At 35.4% G+C, this 15823-nt stretch overlaps 1 protein-coding gene across 1 annotated transcript in view; it reads left to right on the forward strand.

Annotated features, from left to right (window-relative positions):
- The window catches only part of LOC133665054 (vertebrate ancient opsin-like), a 183688-nt gene that overhangs the window by 144909 nt on the left and 22956 nt on the right, over positions 1-15823 (forward strand). Inside the window, exon 3 of the mRNA XM_062070217.1 lies at positions 7556-7789. Within this exon, the coding sequence (XP_061926201.1) occupies positions 7556-7789 (234 nt within the window). The remainder of the gene's footprint in view (positions 1-7555; positions 7790-15823) is intronic.

The raw sequence follows: 15823 nt of genomic DNA on the forward strand, positions 1-15823 counted from the left end.
TCGCTTCCCATCCTACACGGTGGAGTTTTACGAGCCTTTTTGATTGGTAGGATCAAAGACAGCTTTTGTCTGCTCGCCGGGAACTCTTTGAAACACAAAGTTTTGAGACTGTTGAGCTGATAGGAGAGCCAGCGGGTCCATGACAGTGGCTTCTGTTTTGTTCGATCGGCCGTTTTACTGCCGTGTGACAGGCACCTTTTTGGGAGCAAGGCATGTCAAAATAAACACTTACAAGATGCTTCTAAAAGAAAATATATACAGTTTATGCGGCTTATAATATAAAAAATGCGGCTTATAATATAAAAAATGCGGCTTATACACCGGTGCACTCTATAGTCCGGAAAATACGGTACATTTTGACACAAAAACGTGTGCTGGTGTTAGAATAAAGTTCCGTGAATCCTTGAAAGTTTCCTCATCAGCGCCGACAATTAGTACCTTTGCTCCATCCAGCCTCTGATTGCAATCATTTAGCACGTAGTTACAATTTCCTTAATTTGTCTAGATCTAAAATTGCAGGGATTTGCAGATTTTTGGCAGCTGTGGTGTGCCTGTCATTTGACTGTGTTGGTTTGAAACAAAATGACTCCGTTTCACGTGTCGTTTCGGCTCTGCCTCAACCGATTTTGGGTGTTGTCGATATATAAGTATTTGGCCACCTGCCTTGACTCACATATGAACTTGAAGTGCCATCATTCCTAACCCATAAGGTTCAATATGATGTCGATCCACCTTTTTGCAGCTATTACAGCTTCAACTCTTCTGGGAATGGCTGTCCACAAGGTCGCGGAGTGTGTGTATAGGAATTTTAGACCATTCTTCCAAAAGCGCATTGGTGAGGTCACACACTCTCAGTCTCCGTTCTAATTCATCCCAAAGGTGTTCTATCGGGTTCAGGTCAGGACTCTGTGCAGGCCAGTCAAGTTCATCCATGTCTTCACGGTCTATATATACAAAAGTAAACATTGCCATGTGCAAAGGCAGTAATATACTCTATATTGCCAAAAGTATTTGGCCACCTGCCTTGACTCACATATGAACTTGAAGTGCCATCCCATTCCTAACCCATAGGGTTCAATATGACCTTTTGCAGCTATTACAGCTCTAACTTATGTGGGGAAGGCTGTCCACAAGGTTGCGGAGTGTGTTTATAGGAATTCTCCACCATCCTTCCAAAAGCGCATTGGTGAGGTCACACACTGATGTTGCCTGGCTCTCAGTCTCCGTTCTAATTCATCCCAAAGGTGTTCTATCGGGTTCAGGTCAGGACTCTGTGCAGGCCAGTCAAGTTCATCCATGTCTTCACGGTCTATATATACAAAAGTAAACATTGCCATGTGCAAAGGCAGTAATATACACTATATTACCAAAAGTATTTGGCCACCTGCCTTGACTCACATATGAACTTGAAGTGCCATCCCATTCCTAACCCATAGGGTTCAATATGACCTTTTGCAGCTATTACAGCTTTAACTTATATGGGGAAGGCTGTCCACAAGGTTGCGGAGTGTGTTTATAGGAATTCTCCACCATCCTTCCAAAAGCGCATTGGTGAGGTCACACACTGAAGGCCTGGCTCTCAGTCTCCGTTCTAATTAATCCCAAAGGTGTTCTATCGGGTTCAGGTCAGGACTCTGTGCAGGCCAGTCAAGTTCATCCACACCAGACTCCATGTCTTTATGGAGGAGGAAGGGGCCCGCTCCAAACTGTTCCCACAAGGTTGGGGAGCATGGAATTGTCCAAAATGTTTTGGTATCCTGGAGCCTTCAAAGTTCCTTTCTACAACCCCACACCATAATTCCTCCTCCAGCAAAATTCACACCCCGACCACTTTGTTGCTGAGTTGCTGTTGTTCCCGAACTCTTCCATTTTCTTATAACAAAGCCGACAGTTGACTTTGGAATGTTTCGGAGCGAGGACATTTCACGACTGGATTTGTTGCACACTATGACAGTTCCACGCTGGAAATCACTGAAAGCGGCCCATTCTTTCACAAATGTTTGTAGAAACGGTCTCCATGCCGAAGTGCTTGATTTTTCACACCTGTGGTCGGACCAAGTGATTAGGACACCTGATTCTGATCCCTTGGATGAGTGGCCACATACTTCATCCTGAGTAACTTCTAGAACGGGGGTCGGCAACCCGCGGCTCTAGAGCCACATGCGGCTCTTTAGCGCCGCCCTAGTGGCTCTCTGGAGATTTTTCAAAAATGTATGAAGAATGGAAAAAGATGAGGGGAAAAAATGTATTTTTTTGTTTTAATATGGTTTCTGTAGGAGGACAAACATGACACAAATCTCCCTAATTGTTATAAATCACACTGTTTATATTAAATATGCTTCACTCATTCGAGTATTTGGCGAGCGCCGTTTTGTCCTACTTATTTTGGCGGTCCTTGAACTCACCGTATAGTTTGTGTACATGTATAAATTTGTCCGACTTTCTAGGACGTGTTTTATGCCACTTTTTCGGTCTCATTTTGTCCACCACACTTTTAACGTCGAGCGTGAGTGCACAAAGGTGAGTTTTGTTGATGTTATTGACTTGTGTGAAGTGCTAATCAGACATATTTGGTCACTGCATGACTGCAAGCTAATCGATGCTAACATGCTATTTAGGCTAGCTATATGTACACATTGCATCATTATGCCTCATTTGTAGCTATATTTGAGCTCATTTAGTTTCCTTTAAGTCCTCTTAATTAAATGTATATCTCATGACACATGTAATATGGCTTTTAATTTTTTGCGGCTCCAGACAGATTTTTTTTTTGTATTTTTGGTCCAATATGGCTCTTTCAACATTTTGGGTTGCCGACCCCTGTTCTAGAATGATCTATCTCAAATGACATTTAAGATATGACTTATCTAGGTGTCCAAGTGGTTAGCCCGACCTATTTTGGCCTCACAGTCAAAATATCAAGTGTTCAAAATGTACATTTGGGCATCTTTGCGCATGAACGGGGTTTCTCCTCCCACATTCTAAAAACATTCGCATTCTAAGGGGCCAAAGTGGAAAATGTGCCATTAGTCCGCGGGCCGAACACAGCATTTCAAACGTACAACAGCACAATGTATAGTCTGTCTATCCGCTCTAATTCATCCCAAAGGTGTTCAGGTCAGGACTCTGTGCGGGCCAGTCAAGTTGATCCACACCAGACTCTTGTCATCCATGTCTTTATGGACCTTGCTTTGTGCACTGGTGCACAGTCATGTTGGAAGAGGAAGGGGCCCGCTCCAAACTGTCCAAAATACCACCATAATTCCTCCTCCACCAAATTTCACACTGGGCACAATGCAGTCCGAAATTTACCGTTCTCCTGGCAACTTAAAGTATAGCCCGTAACTCATTTTTAAACAATCGTGAGCATTTTTAATATTAGCATGCTAACTTTTTTTTTTTTGTGCTAATTTTACAGTTAACTTGACGTATGATACCTGTTAGCGTGCCATCGTTAGTGTACAAGCTACACACACCTCAGTCATATTTTGGTACTTGACGCATGCTAACGTTAGCACGCTACTGTAGCATTTTGTACACATTTTTCAGATACACTCATCAGAGGAATATATTTTAGTACTTGACGCATGTTACAGTTAGCGTATTAGCTTGTTAACATTAGCTTTTTTTAGCTCATTCAATTTCGTAGATTATATTTTGTTGTTTTACTAATGCGAACTTTAAGCATGTTATTGTTAGCATAGTACATTTTTGAATTAGCTTGCTAACTTTTTTTGCTAATTTTGCAGTTACTTGATGTATGATACCTGTTAGCATGCCATTGTTAGTATACAAGCTTCTTTTGTTTAGCTAATTTTGTAGGTTTACACACACCTCAATCCTATTTTGGTACTTGATGCATTCTAACGTTAGCATGCTACCTTTTTTATTTGTCAAATGTGGGCGTGGCCTGGCGCCAATCGTTAGCATTTTAGTATTAGCATGCTGCCTCTTTTTTGCAAATTTTGCATTAACTTGGCGTATGATCCTTGATGCATGCTAACGTTAGCATGCTACTGTAGCATTTTATACACATTTTTCAGGTACACTCATCCGAGCAATGTATTTTAGTACTCGACGCAAGTTACAGTTAGCATATTAACATTAGCCTTTTTTTAGCTAGTTCAAATGGTATTTCGTAGCTTATATTTTGGTGTTTCACTAATGCAAACTTTAAGCATGTTATTTTTAGCATGTTAGCATAGTAGCATGCTAACTTTTTTTTTGCTAATTGTGCAGTTACTTGACGTATGATACCTGTTAGCATGCCATTGTTAGTATACAAGCTTCTTTTGTTTAGCTAATTTTGTAGGTTTACACACACCTCAGTCATATTTTGGTACTTGACGTATGTTAACATTAGCATGCTACTGTATCATTTTGTACACATTTTTCTGGTACAGGTACATTGAAATGTTTAAAATGTTATCATCTGCCAGCAGATTCCCGTACCGTATCATCACGAAATCTGTATAATTTCACCTGTACCATAGGATGTGGGCGTGGCATGGCGCCAATCATTAGCATTTTAATATTAGCATGCTAACTTTTTTTTTTTTTGCTAATTTTGCAGCTACTTGACGTATGATACCTGTTAGCATGTAAGCTTCTTTTTTTTCTCGCTAATTTTGTAGGTTTACACACACCTCAGTCATATTTTGGTACTTGACGCATGCTACCGTTAGCACGCTACTGTAGCATTTTATACACATTTTTCAGGTACACACAGAGGAATATATTTTAGTACTCGACGCATGTTACAGTTAGCGTATTAGCTTGTAAACATTAGCATGCTAGCTTTTTTTAGTCCAGTGTGGGCATGGCGCCAATGTTAGCATTTTAATATTAGCATGCTAACTTTTTTTTTTTTGTGCTAATTTTGCAGCTACTTGACGTATGATACCTGTTAGCATGCAAGCTTCTTTTTTTTCGCAAATTTTGTAGGTTTACACACACCTCAGTCATATTTTGGTACTTGACGCATGCTAACGTTAGCACGCTACTGTAGCATTTTATACACATTTTTCAGGTACACACATCAGAGGAATATATTTTAGTACTCGACACATGTTACAGTTAGCGTATTAGCTTGTAAACATTAGCATGCTAGCTTTTTTTAGTCCAGTGTGGGCATGGCGCCAATGTTAGCATTTTAATATTAGCATGCTAACTTATTTTGTTTAGCTAATTTTGTAGGTTTACACACACCTCAATCATATTTTGGTACTTGATGCATTCTAACGTTAGCATGCTAGCTTTTTTTTTGTCAAATGTGGGCGTGGCCTGGCGCCAATCGTTAGCATTTTAGTATTAGCATGCTGCCTGTTTTTTGCAAATTTTGCATTAACTTGGCGTATGATCCTTGATGCATGCTAACGTTAGCATGCTACTGTAGCATTTTATACACATTTTTCAGGTACACTCATCCGAGCAATATATTTTAGTACTCGACGCAAGTTACAGTTAGCATATTAGCTTGTTAACATTAGCTTTTTTTTTAGCTAATTCAAATGGTATTTCCTAGCTTATATTTTGGTGTTTCACTAATGCAAACTTTAAGCATGTTATTTTTAGCATGTTAGCATAGTAGCATGCTAACTTTTTTTTTGCTAATTGTGCAGTTACTTGACGTATGATACCTGTTAGCATGCCATTGTTAGTATACAAGCTTCTTTTGTTTAGCTAATTTTGTAGGTTTACACACACCTCAGTCATATTTTGGTACTTGACGCATGTTAACATTAGCATGCTACTGTATCATTTTGTACAAAGTTTTCAGGTACAGGTACATTGAAATGTTTAAAATGTTATCATCTGCCACCAGATTCCCGTACCGTATCATCACGAAATCTGTATAATTTCACCTGTACCATAGGATGTGGGCGTGGCATGGCGCCAATCGTTAGCATTTTAATATTAGCATGCTAACTTTTTTTTTTTTTGCTAATTTTGCAGCTACTTGACGTATGATACCTGTTAGCATGTAAGCTTCTTTTTTTTCTCGCTAATTTTGTAGGTTTACACACACCTCAGTCATACTTTGGTACTTGACGCATGCTAACGTTAGCACGCTACTGTAGCATTTTATACACATTTTTCAGGTACACACAGAGGAATATATTTTAGTACTCGACGCATGTTACAGTTAGCGTATTAGCTTGTAAACATTAGCATGCTAGCTTTTTTTAGTCCAGTGTGGGCATGGCGCCAATGTTAGCATTTTAATATTAGCATGCTAACTCTTTTTTTTGTGCTAATTTTGCAGCTACTTGACGTATGATACCTGTTAGCATGCAAGCTTCTTTTTTTTCACAAATTTTGTAGGTTTACACACACCTCAGTCATATTTTGGTACTTGACGCATGCTAACGTTAGCACGCTACTGTAGCATTTTATACACATTTTTCAGGTACACACATCAGAGGAATATATTTTAGTACTCGACGCATGTTACAGTTAGCGTATTAGCTTGTAAACATTAGCATGCTAGCTTTTTTTAGTCCAGTGTGGGCATGGCGCCAATGTTAGCATTTTAATATTAGCATGCTAACTTATTTTGTTTAGCTAATTTTGTAGGTTTACACACACCTCAATCATATTTTGGTACTTGATGCATTCTAACGTTAGCATGCTAGCTTTTTTTTTTTCCAAATGTGGGCGTGGCCTGGCGCCAATCGTTAGCATTTTAGTATTAGCATGCTGCCTCTTTTTTGCAAATTTTGCATTAACTTGGCGTATGATCCTTGATGCATGCTAACGTTAGCATGCTACTGTAGCATTTTATACACATTTTTCAGGTACACTCATCCGAGCAATATATTTTAGTACTCGACGCATGTTACAGTTAGCATATTAGCTTGTTAACATTAGCTTTTTTTTTAGCTAATTCAAGTGGTATTTCGTAGCTTATATTTTGGTGTTTCACTAATGCAAACTTTAAGCATGTTATTTTTAGCATGTTAGCATAGTAGCATGCTAACTTTTTCTTTGCTAATTGTGCAGTTACTTGACGTATGACACCTGTTAGCATGCCATTGTTAGTATACAAGCTTCTTTTGTTTAGCTAATTTTGTCGGTTTACACACACCTCAGTCATATTTTGGTACTTGGCGCCAATCGTTAGCGTTTTAATATTAGCATGCTGACTTTTTTTTTGCTAATTTTGCAATAACTTGGCATATGATCCCTGATGCATGCTAACGTTAGCATGCTATTGTCGCATTTTATACACATTTTTTCGGGTACACACATCAGAGCAAAATATTTTAGTACTCAACACATGTTAGCGTATTAGCTCGTAAACATTAGCATACTAGCTTTTGTTAGCTAATTCAATTGGTATAGCTTATATTTTGGTGTTTGACTAATGCGAACTGTTAGCATTTTAGCATGTTTTGGCTTTTTTCGCTCATACTTTTTTGCCAGTATAAATATGTATTCAATTTGAGAAACCACCCTTTGGGCACCTCTGGTCTAGTTCCTCTTGTTGCGCCTTTTAATCCTACCATTCCAGATTTTTAATTCATAAAAATTTGCCCTCCTCTGTTGTCTGCAGGTGAGCGGGATCAACGCGTCGATGAGCAGGAGACGGGAGCAGCGTGTCTTGTTCATGGTGGTGATCATGGTGGTCTGCTACCTGATGTGTTGGCTGCCTTACGGCGTCATGGCGCTGCTCGCCACCTTCGGCTCGCCCGGCACGGTCACGCCCGAAGCCAGCATCATCCCCTCGGTCCTGGCCAAGACCAGCACGGTCATCAACCCGGTCATCTACGTCTTCATGAACAAACAGGTGAGGGGGGGTCGCCGGGCCGAGGTTAGTTTTAGGTCATTTGATTCCATGAAACCTAGTCAACATTTTAAGTAACCATCGTATATAATACAGATTATTAACTTAATACCTGGGGTGTAGCAGCTCTTGTATCTTTAAAAACCCAAAAAAGGATTGAAAATGGAAAAAGATTGGGGGAAAATATAAACAATTGCAACAGTTCTTCCTTCTTTGTTTTATTTTGTCCACCAAACGTTTTATACTGTGCGTGAATGCACAAAGGTGAGCTTTGTTGCTCTTTAGCGCCGCTTTAAAGATGCGTGAAAATGGAAATCTTTTTTGTCTTATTATTTTATTTTCTGTAGGAGGACAAACATGACACAAACCTTCCTAATTGTTAGAAATCCCACTGTTTGTGTTAAACATGCTTCACTGATGAGTGTATTTGGAGAGCGCCGTTTTGTCCTACTCATTTCAGCGGTCCATGAACTCATCGTAGTCTGTTTACATGTCCAACTTTCTCTGACGTTGCCACAGAAAGACGTGTTTTATGCCACTCCTTCTTTGTCTCCTTTTGTCCACCAAACATTTTATGCTGTGCGTGAATGCACAAAGGTGAGCTTTGTTGCTCTTTAGCGCCGCTTTAAAGATGCGTGAAAATGGAAATCTTTTTTGTCTTATTATTACATTTTCTGTAGGAGAACAAAAATGACACAAACTTTCCTAATTGTTAAAAATCCCACTGTTTATATTAAACATGCTTCACCGATGAGTGTATTTGGAGAGCGCCGTTTTGTCCTACTCATTTCAGCGATCCTTGAACTCATCTTAGTTTGTTTACATGTACAACTTTCTCTGATGCTGCCACAGAAATATGTTTTATGCCACTTCTTCTAGGCTCCTTTTGTCCACCAAAAGTTTTATACTGTGCATGAATGCACAAAGGTGAGGTTTGTTGCTCTTTAGCTCTTTAGCGCCACTTTAAAGACGCGTGAAAACGGGAAAAAAAAGTTGCTTTATTATTATATTTTCTGTAGGAGGACAAACATGACACAAACCTTCCTAATTGTTAGAAATCCCACTGTTTGTGTTAAACATGCTTCACTGATGAGAGTATTTGGAGAACGCCGTTTTGTCCTACTCATTTTAGCGGTCCTTGAACTCATCGTAATTTGTTTACGCGTACAACTTTGTCCGACGCTGCCACAGAAAGCCGTGTTTTATGCCACTCCTTCTTTGTCTCGTTTTGTCCACCAAACGTTTTATGCTGTGCGTGAATGCACAAAGGTGAGCTTTGTTGCTCTTTAGCGCCGCTTTAAAGATGCGTGAAAATGGAAATCTTTTTTGTCTTATTATTTTATTTTCTGTAGGAGGACAAACATGACACAAACCTTCCTAATTGTTAGAAATCCCACTGTTTGTGTTAAACATGCTTCACTGATGAGTGTATTTGGAGAGCGCCGTTTTGTCCTACTCATTTCAGCGGTCCATGAACTCATCGTAGTCTGTTTACATGTCCAACTTTCTCTGACGTTGCCACAGAAAGACGTGTTTTATGCCACTCCTTCTTTGTCTCCTTTTGTCCACCAAACGTTTTATGCTGTGCGTGAATGCACAAAGGTGAGCTTTGTTGCTCTTTAGCGCCGCTTTAAAGATGCGTGAAAATGGAAATCTTTTTTGTCTTATTATTACATTTTCTGTAGGAGAACAAAAATGACACAAACTTTCCTAATTGTTAAAAATCCCACTGTTTATATTAAACATGCTTCACCGATGAGTGTATTTGGAGAGCGCCGTTTTGTCCTACTCATTTCAGCGATCCTTGAACTCATCTTAGTTTGTTTACATGTACAACTTTCTCTGATGCTGCCACAGAAAGATATGTTTTATGCCACTTCTTCTTTGTCTCCTTTTGTCCACCAAAAGTTTTATACTGTGCATGAATGCACAAAGGTGAGGTTTGTTGCTCTTTAGCTCTTTAGCGCCACTTTAAAGACGCGTGAAAATGGGGGGAAAAAATTGCTTTATTATTATATTTTCTGTAGGAGGACAAACATGACACAAACCTTCCTAATTGTTAGAAATCCCACTGTTTGTGTTAAACATGCTTCACTGATGAGAGTATTTGGAGAGCGCCGTTTTGTCCTACTCATTTCAGCGGTCCTTGAACTCATCGTAGTTTGTAAACGTGTACAACTTTCTCCGATGCTGCCACAGAAAGACGTGTTTTATGACACTCTTTTGTCCACCAAAAGTTTGATGCTGTGCGTGAATGCACAAAGGTGAGCTTTGTTGCTCTTTAGCGCCGCCCTAGTGGCTCCCTGGACCTCTTTCAGAGATGCGTGAAAATGGAAAAATATATATTTTTTGTTTTATTATATTTTCTGTAGGAGAACAAACATGACACAAACCTTCCTAATTGTTAGAAATCCCACTTTTTATATTAAACACGTTTCACTGATGACAGTATTTGGAAAACGCCGTTTTGTCCTACTAATTTCAGCAATCTTTGAACTCATCGTAGTCTGTTTACGTGCACAACTTTCTCCGACGCTGCCACAGAAAGACGTGTTTTATGACATTTCTTCTTTGTCTCCTTTTTGTCCACCAAAAGTTTTATACTGTGCATGAATGCACAAAGGTGAGCTTTGTTGATAATAACAGCTCAGTCGCTAAAATGTTTGCAAAAAAATTTTTTCGGTAACATTATTTTTTTTTTTTACCATAAAGCTACTGACTTTTTCTTTACAGTGCTGTATAAAAGTCAGTAGATTTTACAGTAAAACAAACAACTGGTAGCTCTGTTGGCAGAATTTCACTGTAAAATCTACCAGTTATACACAAACTACTGTAAATTGAAAATCCGTCCTACTTTAATTTTTATACCAAGTATAAAAAAATTCAGTAGATTTTACGGTAATCAAAAAATGGCAGCTCAGTTGCTAAAATCTTTACAAAACAATTTGCAGAAAATATTTTTTTTATTGTAATGCACTTTTTTTTTTTTAACCCTAAAAGCAACTGAATGTTTTTTTACAGTGCTGTATACGAGTAAAAAAAAAACTGGCAGCTCAGTTGACAGAATTTCACTGTAAAATCTACCGTTTTTACACAAACTACTGGAAATTGAAAATCAGTCCTACTTTTATTTTTATAGCAACTATTTTAAAAAAAAAGTCAATAGATTTAACAGTAAAAAAAAAAAAAAAAAAAGGCAGCTCAGTCGCTAAAATTTCAGTAACATTTTTTTTTTTAAACATAAAAGCTACTGACTTTTTTTTTAATAGTGCTGTATAAAAGTCAGTAGATTTTACAGTTAAAAAAAACAAAAAACTGGTAGCTCTGTTGACGGAATTTCCCTGTAAAATCTACTGGTTATATACAAACTACTATAAATTGAAAATCCACCCTACTTTTATTTCTATACCAACTATAAAAAAAAGTCAGTAGATTTTACGGTAAACAAAAATTGGCAGTTCTGTTGCTAAAATTTTTACAAAACAATTTGTAGAAAATATTTTTTTCATAAAAATGCACTTTTTTTTTCACAAACTACTGTAAATTGAAAATCAGTCTTACTTTTATTTTTATAACAACCATTAAAAAAAAGTCAATAGATTTAACGGTAAAAAAAAAAAAGGCAGCTCAGTCGCTAAAATGTTTACAAAAAAAATGTCAGTAACATTTTTTTTTTTTTACCATAAAAACTACTGCCTTTTTTTTACAGTGCTGTATAAAAGTCAGTAGATTTTACAGTAAAAAAAACAAAACTTGTAGCTCTGTTGACTGAATTTCGTAAAATCTACTGGTTATATACAAACTACTATAAATTGAAAATCCCTCCTACTTTTAATTTTATACCAACTATAAAAAAATCTGTAGATTTTATGGTAAAAAAAAAAGTACATTACAATAAAAAAAATTTACAGCAAATATTTTTTTTATTGTAATGCACTTTTGTTTTTACTATAAAAGAGACTGAATGTTTTTTTTTTACAGTGCTGTATAAAAGTTTATAGCTTTAAAGTAAAAAAAAAACAACTGGTAGCTCAGTTGACAGAATTTCACTGTAAAATCTACCGTTTATACACCAACTACTGTAAATTGAAAATCTGTCCTACATTTATTCTCATAGCAACTATTTAAAAAAAAAAGTCAATAGATTTAACGGTAAAAAGAAATGGCAGCTCAGTCGCTAAAATGTTTGCAAAAAAAATTCCAGTAACTTTTTTTTTTTTTTTACCATAAAAGCTACTGACTTTTTAAAAAATTGCTGTATAAAAGTCAGTAGATTTTACAGTAAAACAAAAAACTGGTAGCTCTGTTGGCAGAATTTCACTGTAAAATCTACCGGTTATATACAAACTACTGTAAATTGAAAATCCGTCCTACTTTTATTTTTATACCAACTATTAAAAAAAAGGCAGTACATTTTACGGTAAACAAAAAATGGGAGTTAAGTTGCTAAAATTCTTACAAAAAAATTTGCAGCATTTTTTTTTTTTTATTGTAATGCACTTTTTTTTCACAAACTACTGTAAATTGAAAATCAGTCCTACATTTATTTTTATAGCAAACTATTTTTTTTTAAAAGTCAATAGATTTAACGGTAAAAATAAATAAATAAAGGCAGCTCAGTCGCTAAAATGTTAACAAAAAAATTTCAGTTAATTTTTTTTTTTTTTTTAACCATAAAAACTACTGCCTTTTTTTACAGTGCTGTATAAAAGTCAGTAGATTTTATAGTAAAAAACAAAACAAACTTGTAGCTCTGTTGACAGAATTTCGCTGTAAAATCTACTGGTTATATACAAACTACTATAAATTGAAAATCCATCCTACTTTTATTTCTATACCAACTATAAAAAAATCAGTAGATTTTATGGTTAAAAAAAAAAAGTGCATTACAATAAAAAAATGTTTACAGCAAATATTTTTTTTCTTGTAATGCACTTTTGTTTTTACTATAAAAGAGACTGAATGTTTTTTTTACAGTGCTGTATAAAAGTTTATAGCTTTAAAGTAAAAAAAACAAACTAGTAGCTCAGTTGACAGAATTTCACTGTAAAATCTACCGTTTATACACCAACTACTGTAAATTGAAAATCTGTCGTACTTTTATTTTTATACCAACTTAAAAAAAAAAAGTCAGTAGATTTGACGGTAAACAAAAAATGGCAGTTCAGTTGCTAAAATGTTTACAAAACAATTTGTAGAAAATATTTTTTTCATAAAAATGCACTTTTTTTTTTCACAAACTACTGTAAATTGAAAATCAGTCCTACTTTTATTCTTATAGCAACTATTAAAAAAAAAGTCAATAGATTTAACGGTAAAAATAAATGGCAGCTCAGTCGCTAAAATGTTTGCCAAAAAAAATTCAGTAACTTTTTTTTTTTTTTTTACCATAAAAGCTACTGACTTTTAAAAAATTTGCTGTATAAAAGTCAGTAGATTTTACAGTAAAACAAAAAACTGGTAGCTCTGTTGGCAGAATTTCACTGTAAAATCTACCGGTTATATACAAACTACTGTAAATTGAAAATCCGTCCTACTTTTATTTTTATACCAACTATAAAAAAAAAAAGGCAGTAGATTTTATGGTAAACAAAAAATGGCTGCTCAGTTGCTAAAATTTTTACAAAAACATTTTCAGCAAATTTTTTTTTTTTTATTGTTTTTTTTGGTTTTACCATAAAAGCAACTGAAAGTTTTTTTACAGTGCTGTATAAAAGTAAAAAAAAAACTAGCAGCTCAGTTGACAGAATTTCACTGTAAAATCTACCGTTTCTACACAAACTACTTTAAATTGAAAATCAGTCCTACTTTTATTTTTATAGCAATTATTTAAAAAAAAGTCAATAAATTTAACGGTAAAAAAAAAAAAAAAAAAAAGGCAGCTCAGTCGCTAAAATTTCAGTATTTTTTTTTTTTTTTTTACCATAAAAGCTACTGACTTTTTTTGTTAACAGTGCTGTATAAAAGTCAGTAGATTTTACAGTAAAAAAAAACAAAAACTGGTAGCTCTGTTGACAGAATTTCACTGTAAAACCTACCGGTTATATACAAACTACTGTAAATTGAATCTTCAGCCCACGGTCTGCAGTAAACAAGCATTCCATTACAGCGACTTTATGGCACAGAATGATAATGATTGTAAATAATTTCTATCGTCGGGTCTTTGGTGAGTTGAAGTCGGCTTTAATGAGAAATTTCCGGGCGTTGTCAACATGTTTGTTGCGGTTTTGACCTCGTAGCTTGTTTCTTTATTGAAGAACTCCGGATGCCTGAAACGAGCCTTACATGTCTAGCACATTCTCATAACTTCCATGTCCAATAAAGACGCTCTCAGCGGATCAAAAGTGGGCCCCTCAGCATGTATTATTGACCGGCAGGAAGCAGGAAGTATCCTATAGAACAGCAGTAAATAAGGACGTCAAAACAAGATATGTGCTCAGGTTGGGTTCTGAGTGACTACACACGTTTTGTGCCTAAATAGCATGTTAGCATCAATTAGCTTGCAGTCATGCACTGACCAAATATGCCGGATTAGCACTCCACACAAGTCAATAACATCAACAAAGCTCACTTTTTGTGCATTCACGCACAGCATAAAATGTTTGGTGGACAAAAAATGAGACAAAGAAGGAGTGTCATAAAACACTGCTTTCTGTGGCAGCGTCAGAGAAAGTTATACGCGTCAACAAACTGTTGCGTCACAGTCCACACAGCTACTGTGATTTCAAGGACCGCCGAAATTAGTAGGACAAAAACGGTCTATACAGTACAGTTCTATTCCGGGGTCCTAAGGGCCGTGTTGCCTGGACGGGGAGACGATCAGGGGCATCGAAATAAGCCCGCGTTAGCATAGTTAGCATCATCTAGCTAGCTTATTTGTTGTCGCCTGCGTTTGCTCTCCCAGCCACGACGGTGACGGCTTTCTACTTTACTGCAAGTCACATTTGGATGATTACAATCCGAACACTGGAAGTTCCGAACCAGTTGAAGTTCTAGAGCAGGGGTCCCCAAACTTTTTGACTCGGGGGAGCGGCATTGGGTTAAAAAACCTGGCCATGGGCCGGGTTGGATATATATATATATATATATATATATATATATATATATATATATATATATATATATATATATATATATATATATATATATATATATATATATATATATATATATATATATATATATATATATATATATGTATATATATATACATATATGTATATATATATATACATATATGTATATATGTATATACATATATATGTATATATATATATATATATATATATATGTATATATATATATATATGTATATATATATACATATATGTATATATATATATATATATATATATATATATATATATATATATATATATATATATATATATACATATATGTATATATATATACATATATGTATATATATATATACATATATATATGTATATATATATATATATATATATATATGTATATATATATATATGTATATATATATATATGTATATATATATATACATATATATATATATATACATATATATACATATATATATATATATGTATATATATATATATATATGTATATATATATACATATATATGTGTATATATATATATATATACATATATATGTGTATATATATATATATATATATATATATATATATATATATATATATATATATATATATATATATATATATATATATATATATATATATATATATATGTTAGGTCAGGGAAAAACATACGGAGGCTAGTTCATCCCTACAAGCCTGTTTTGCAGGTTTCCCTGCTCTTCTGGGAATTGTATTTTATATATATTTATATATATATATATGTATGTGTGGGAAAAAAAATCACAAGACTACTTCATCTCTACAGGCCTGTTTCATGAGGGGTTCCCTCAATCATCAGGAAAGATATCCTGATGATTGAGGGAACCCCTCATGAAACAGGCCTGTAGAGATGAAGTAGTCTTGTGAGTTTTGTCTTTTCTTTTTTTTTCATAAAATCCCTTGAAGAGCAGGG

This window comes from Entelurus aequoreus, linkage group LG14 (assembly GCF_033978785.1).
Source record: "Entelurus aequoreus isolate RoL-2023_Sb linkage group LG14, RoL_Eaeq_v1.1, whole genome shotgun sequence".
In the NCBI taxonomy this organism is placed as follows: domain Eukaryota; kingdom Metazoa; phylum Chordata; class Actinopteri; order Syngnathiformes; family Syngnathidae; genus Entelurus; species Entelurus aequoreus.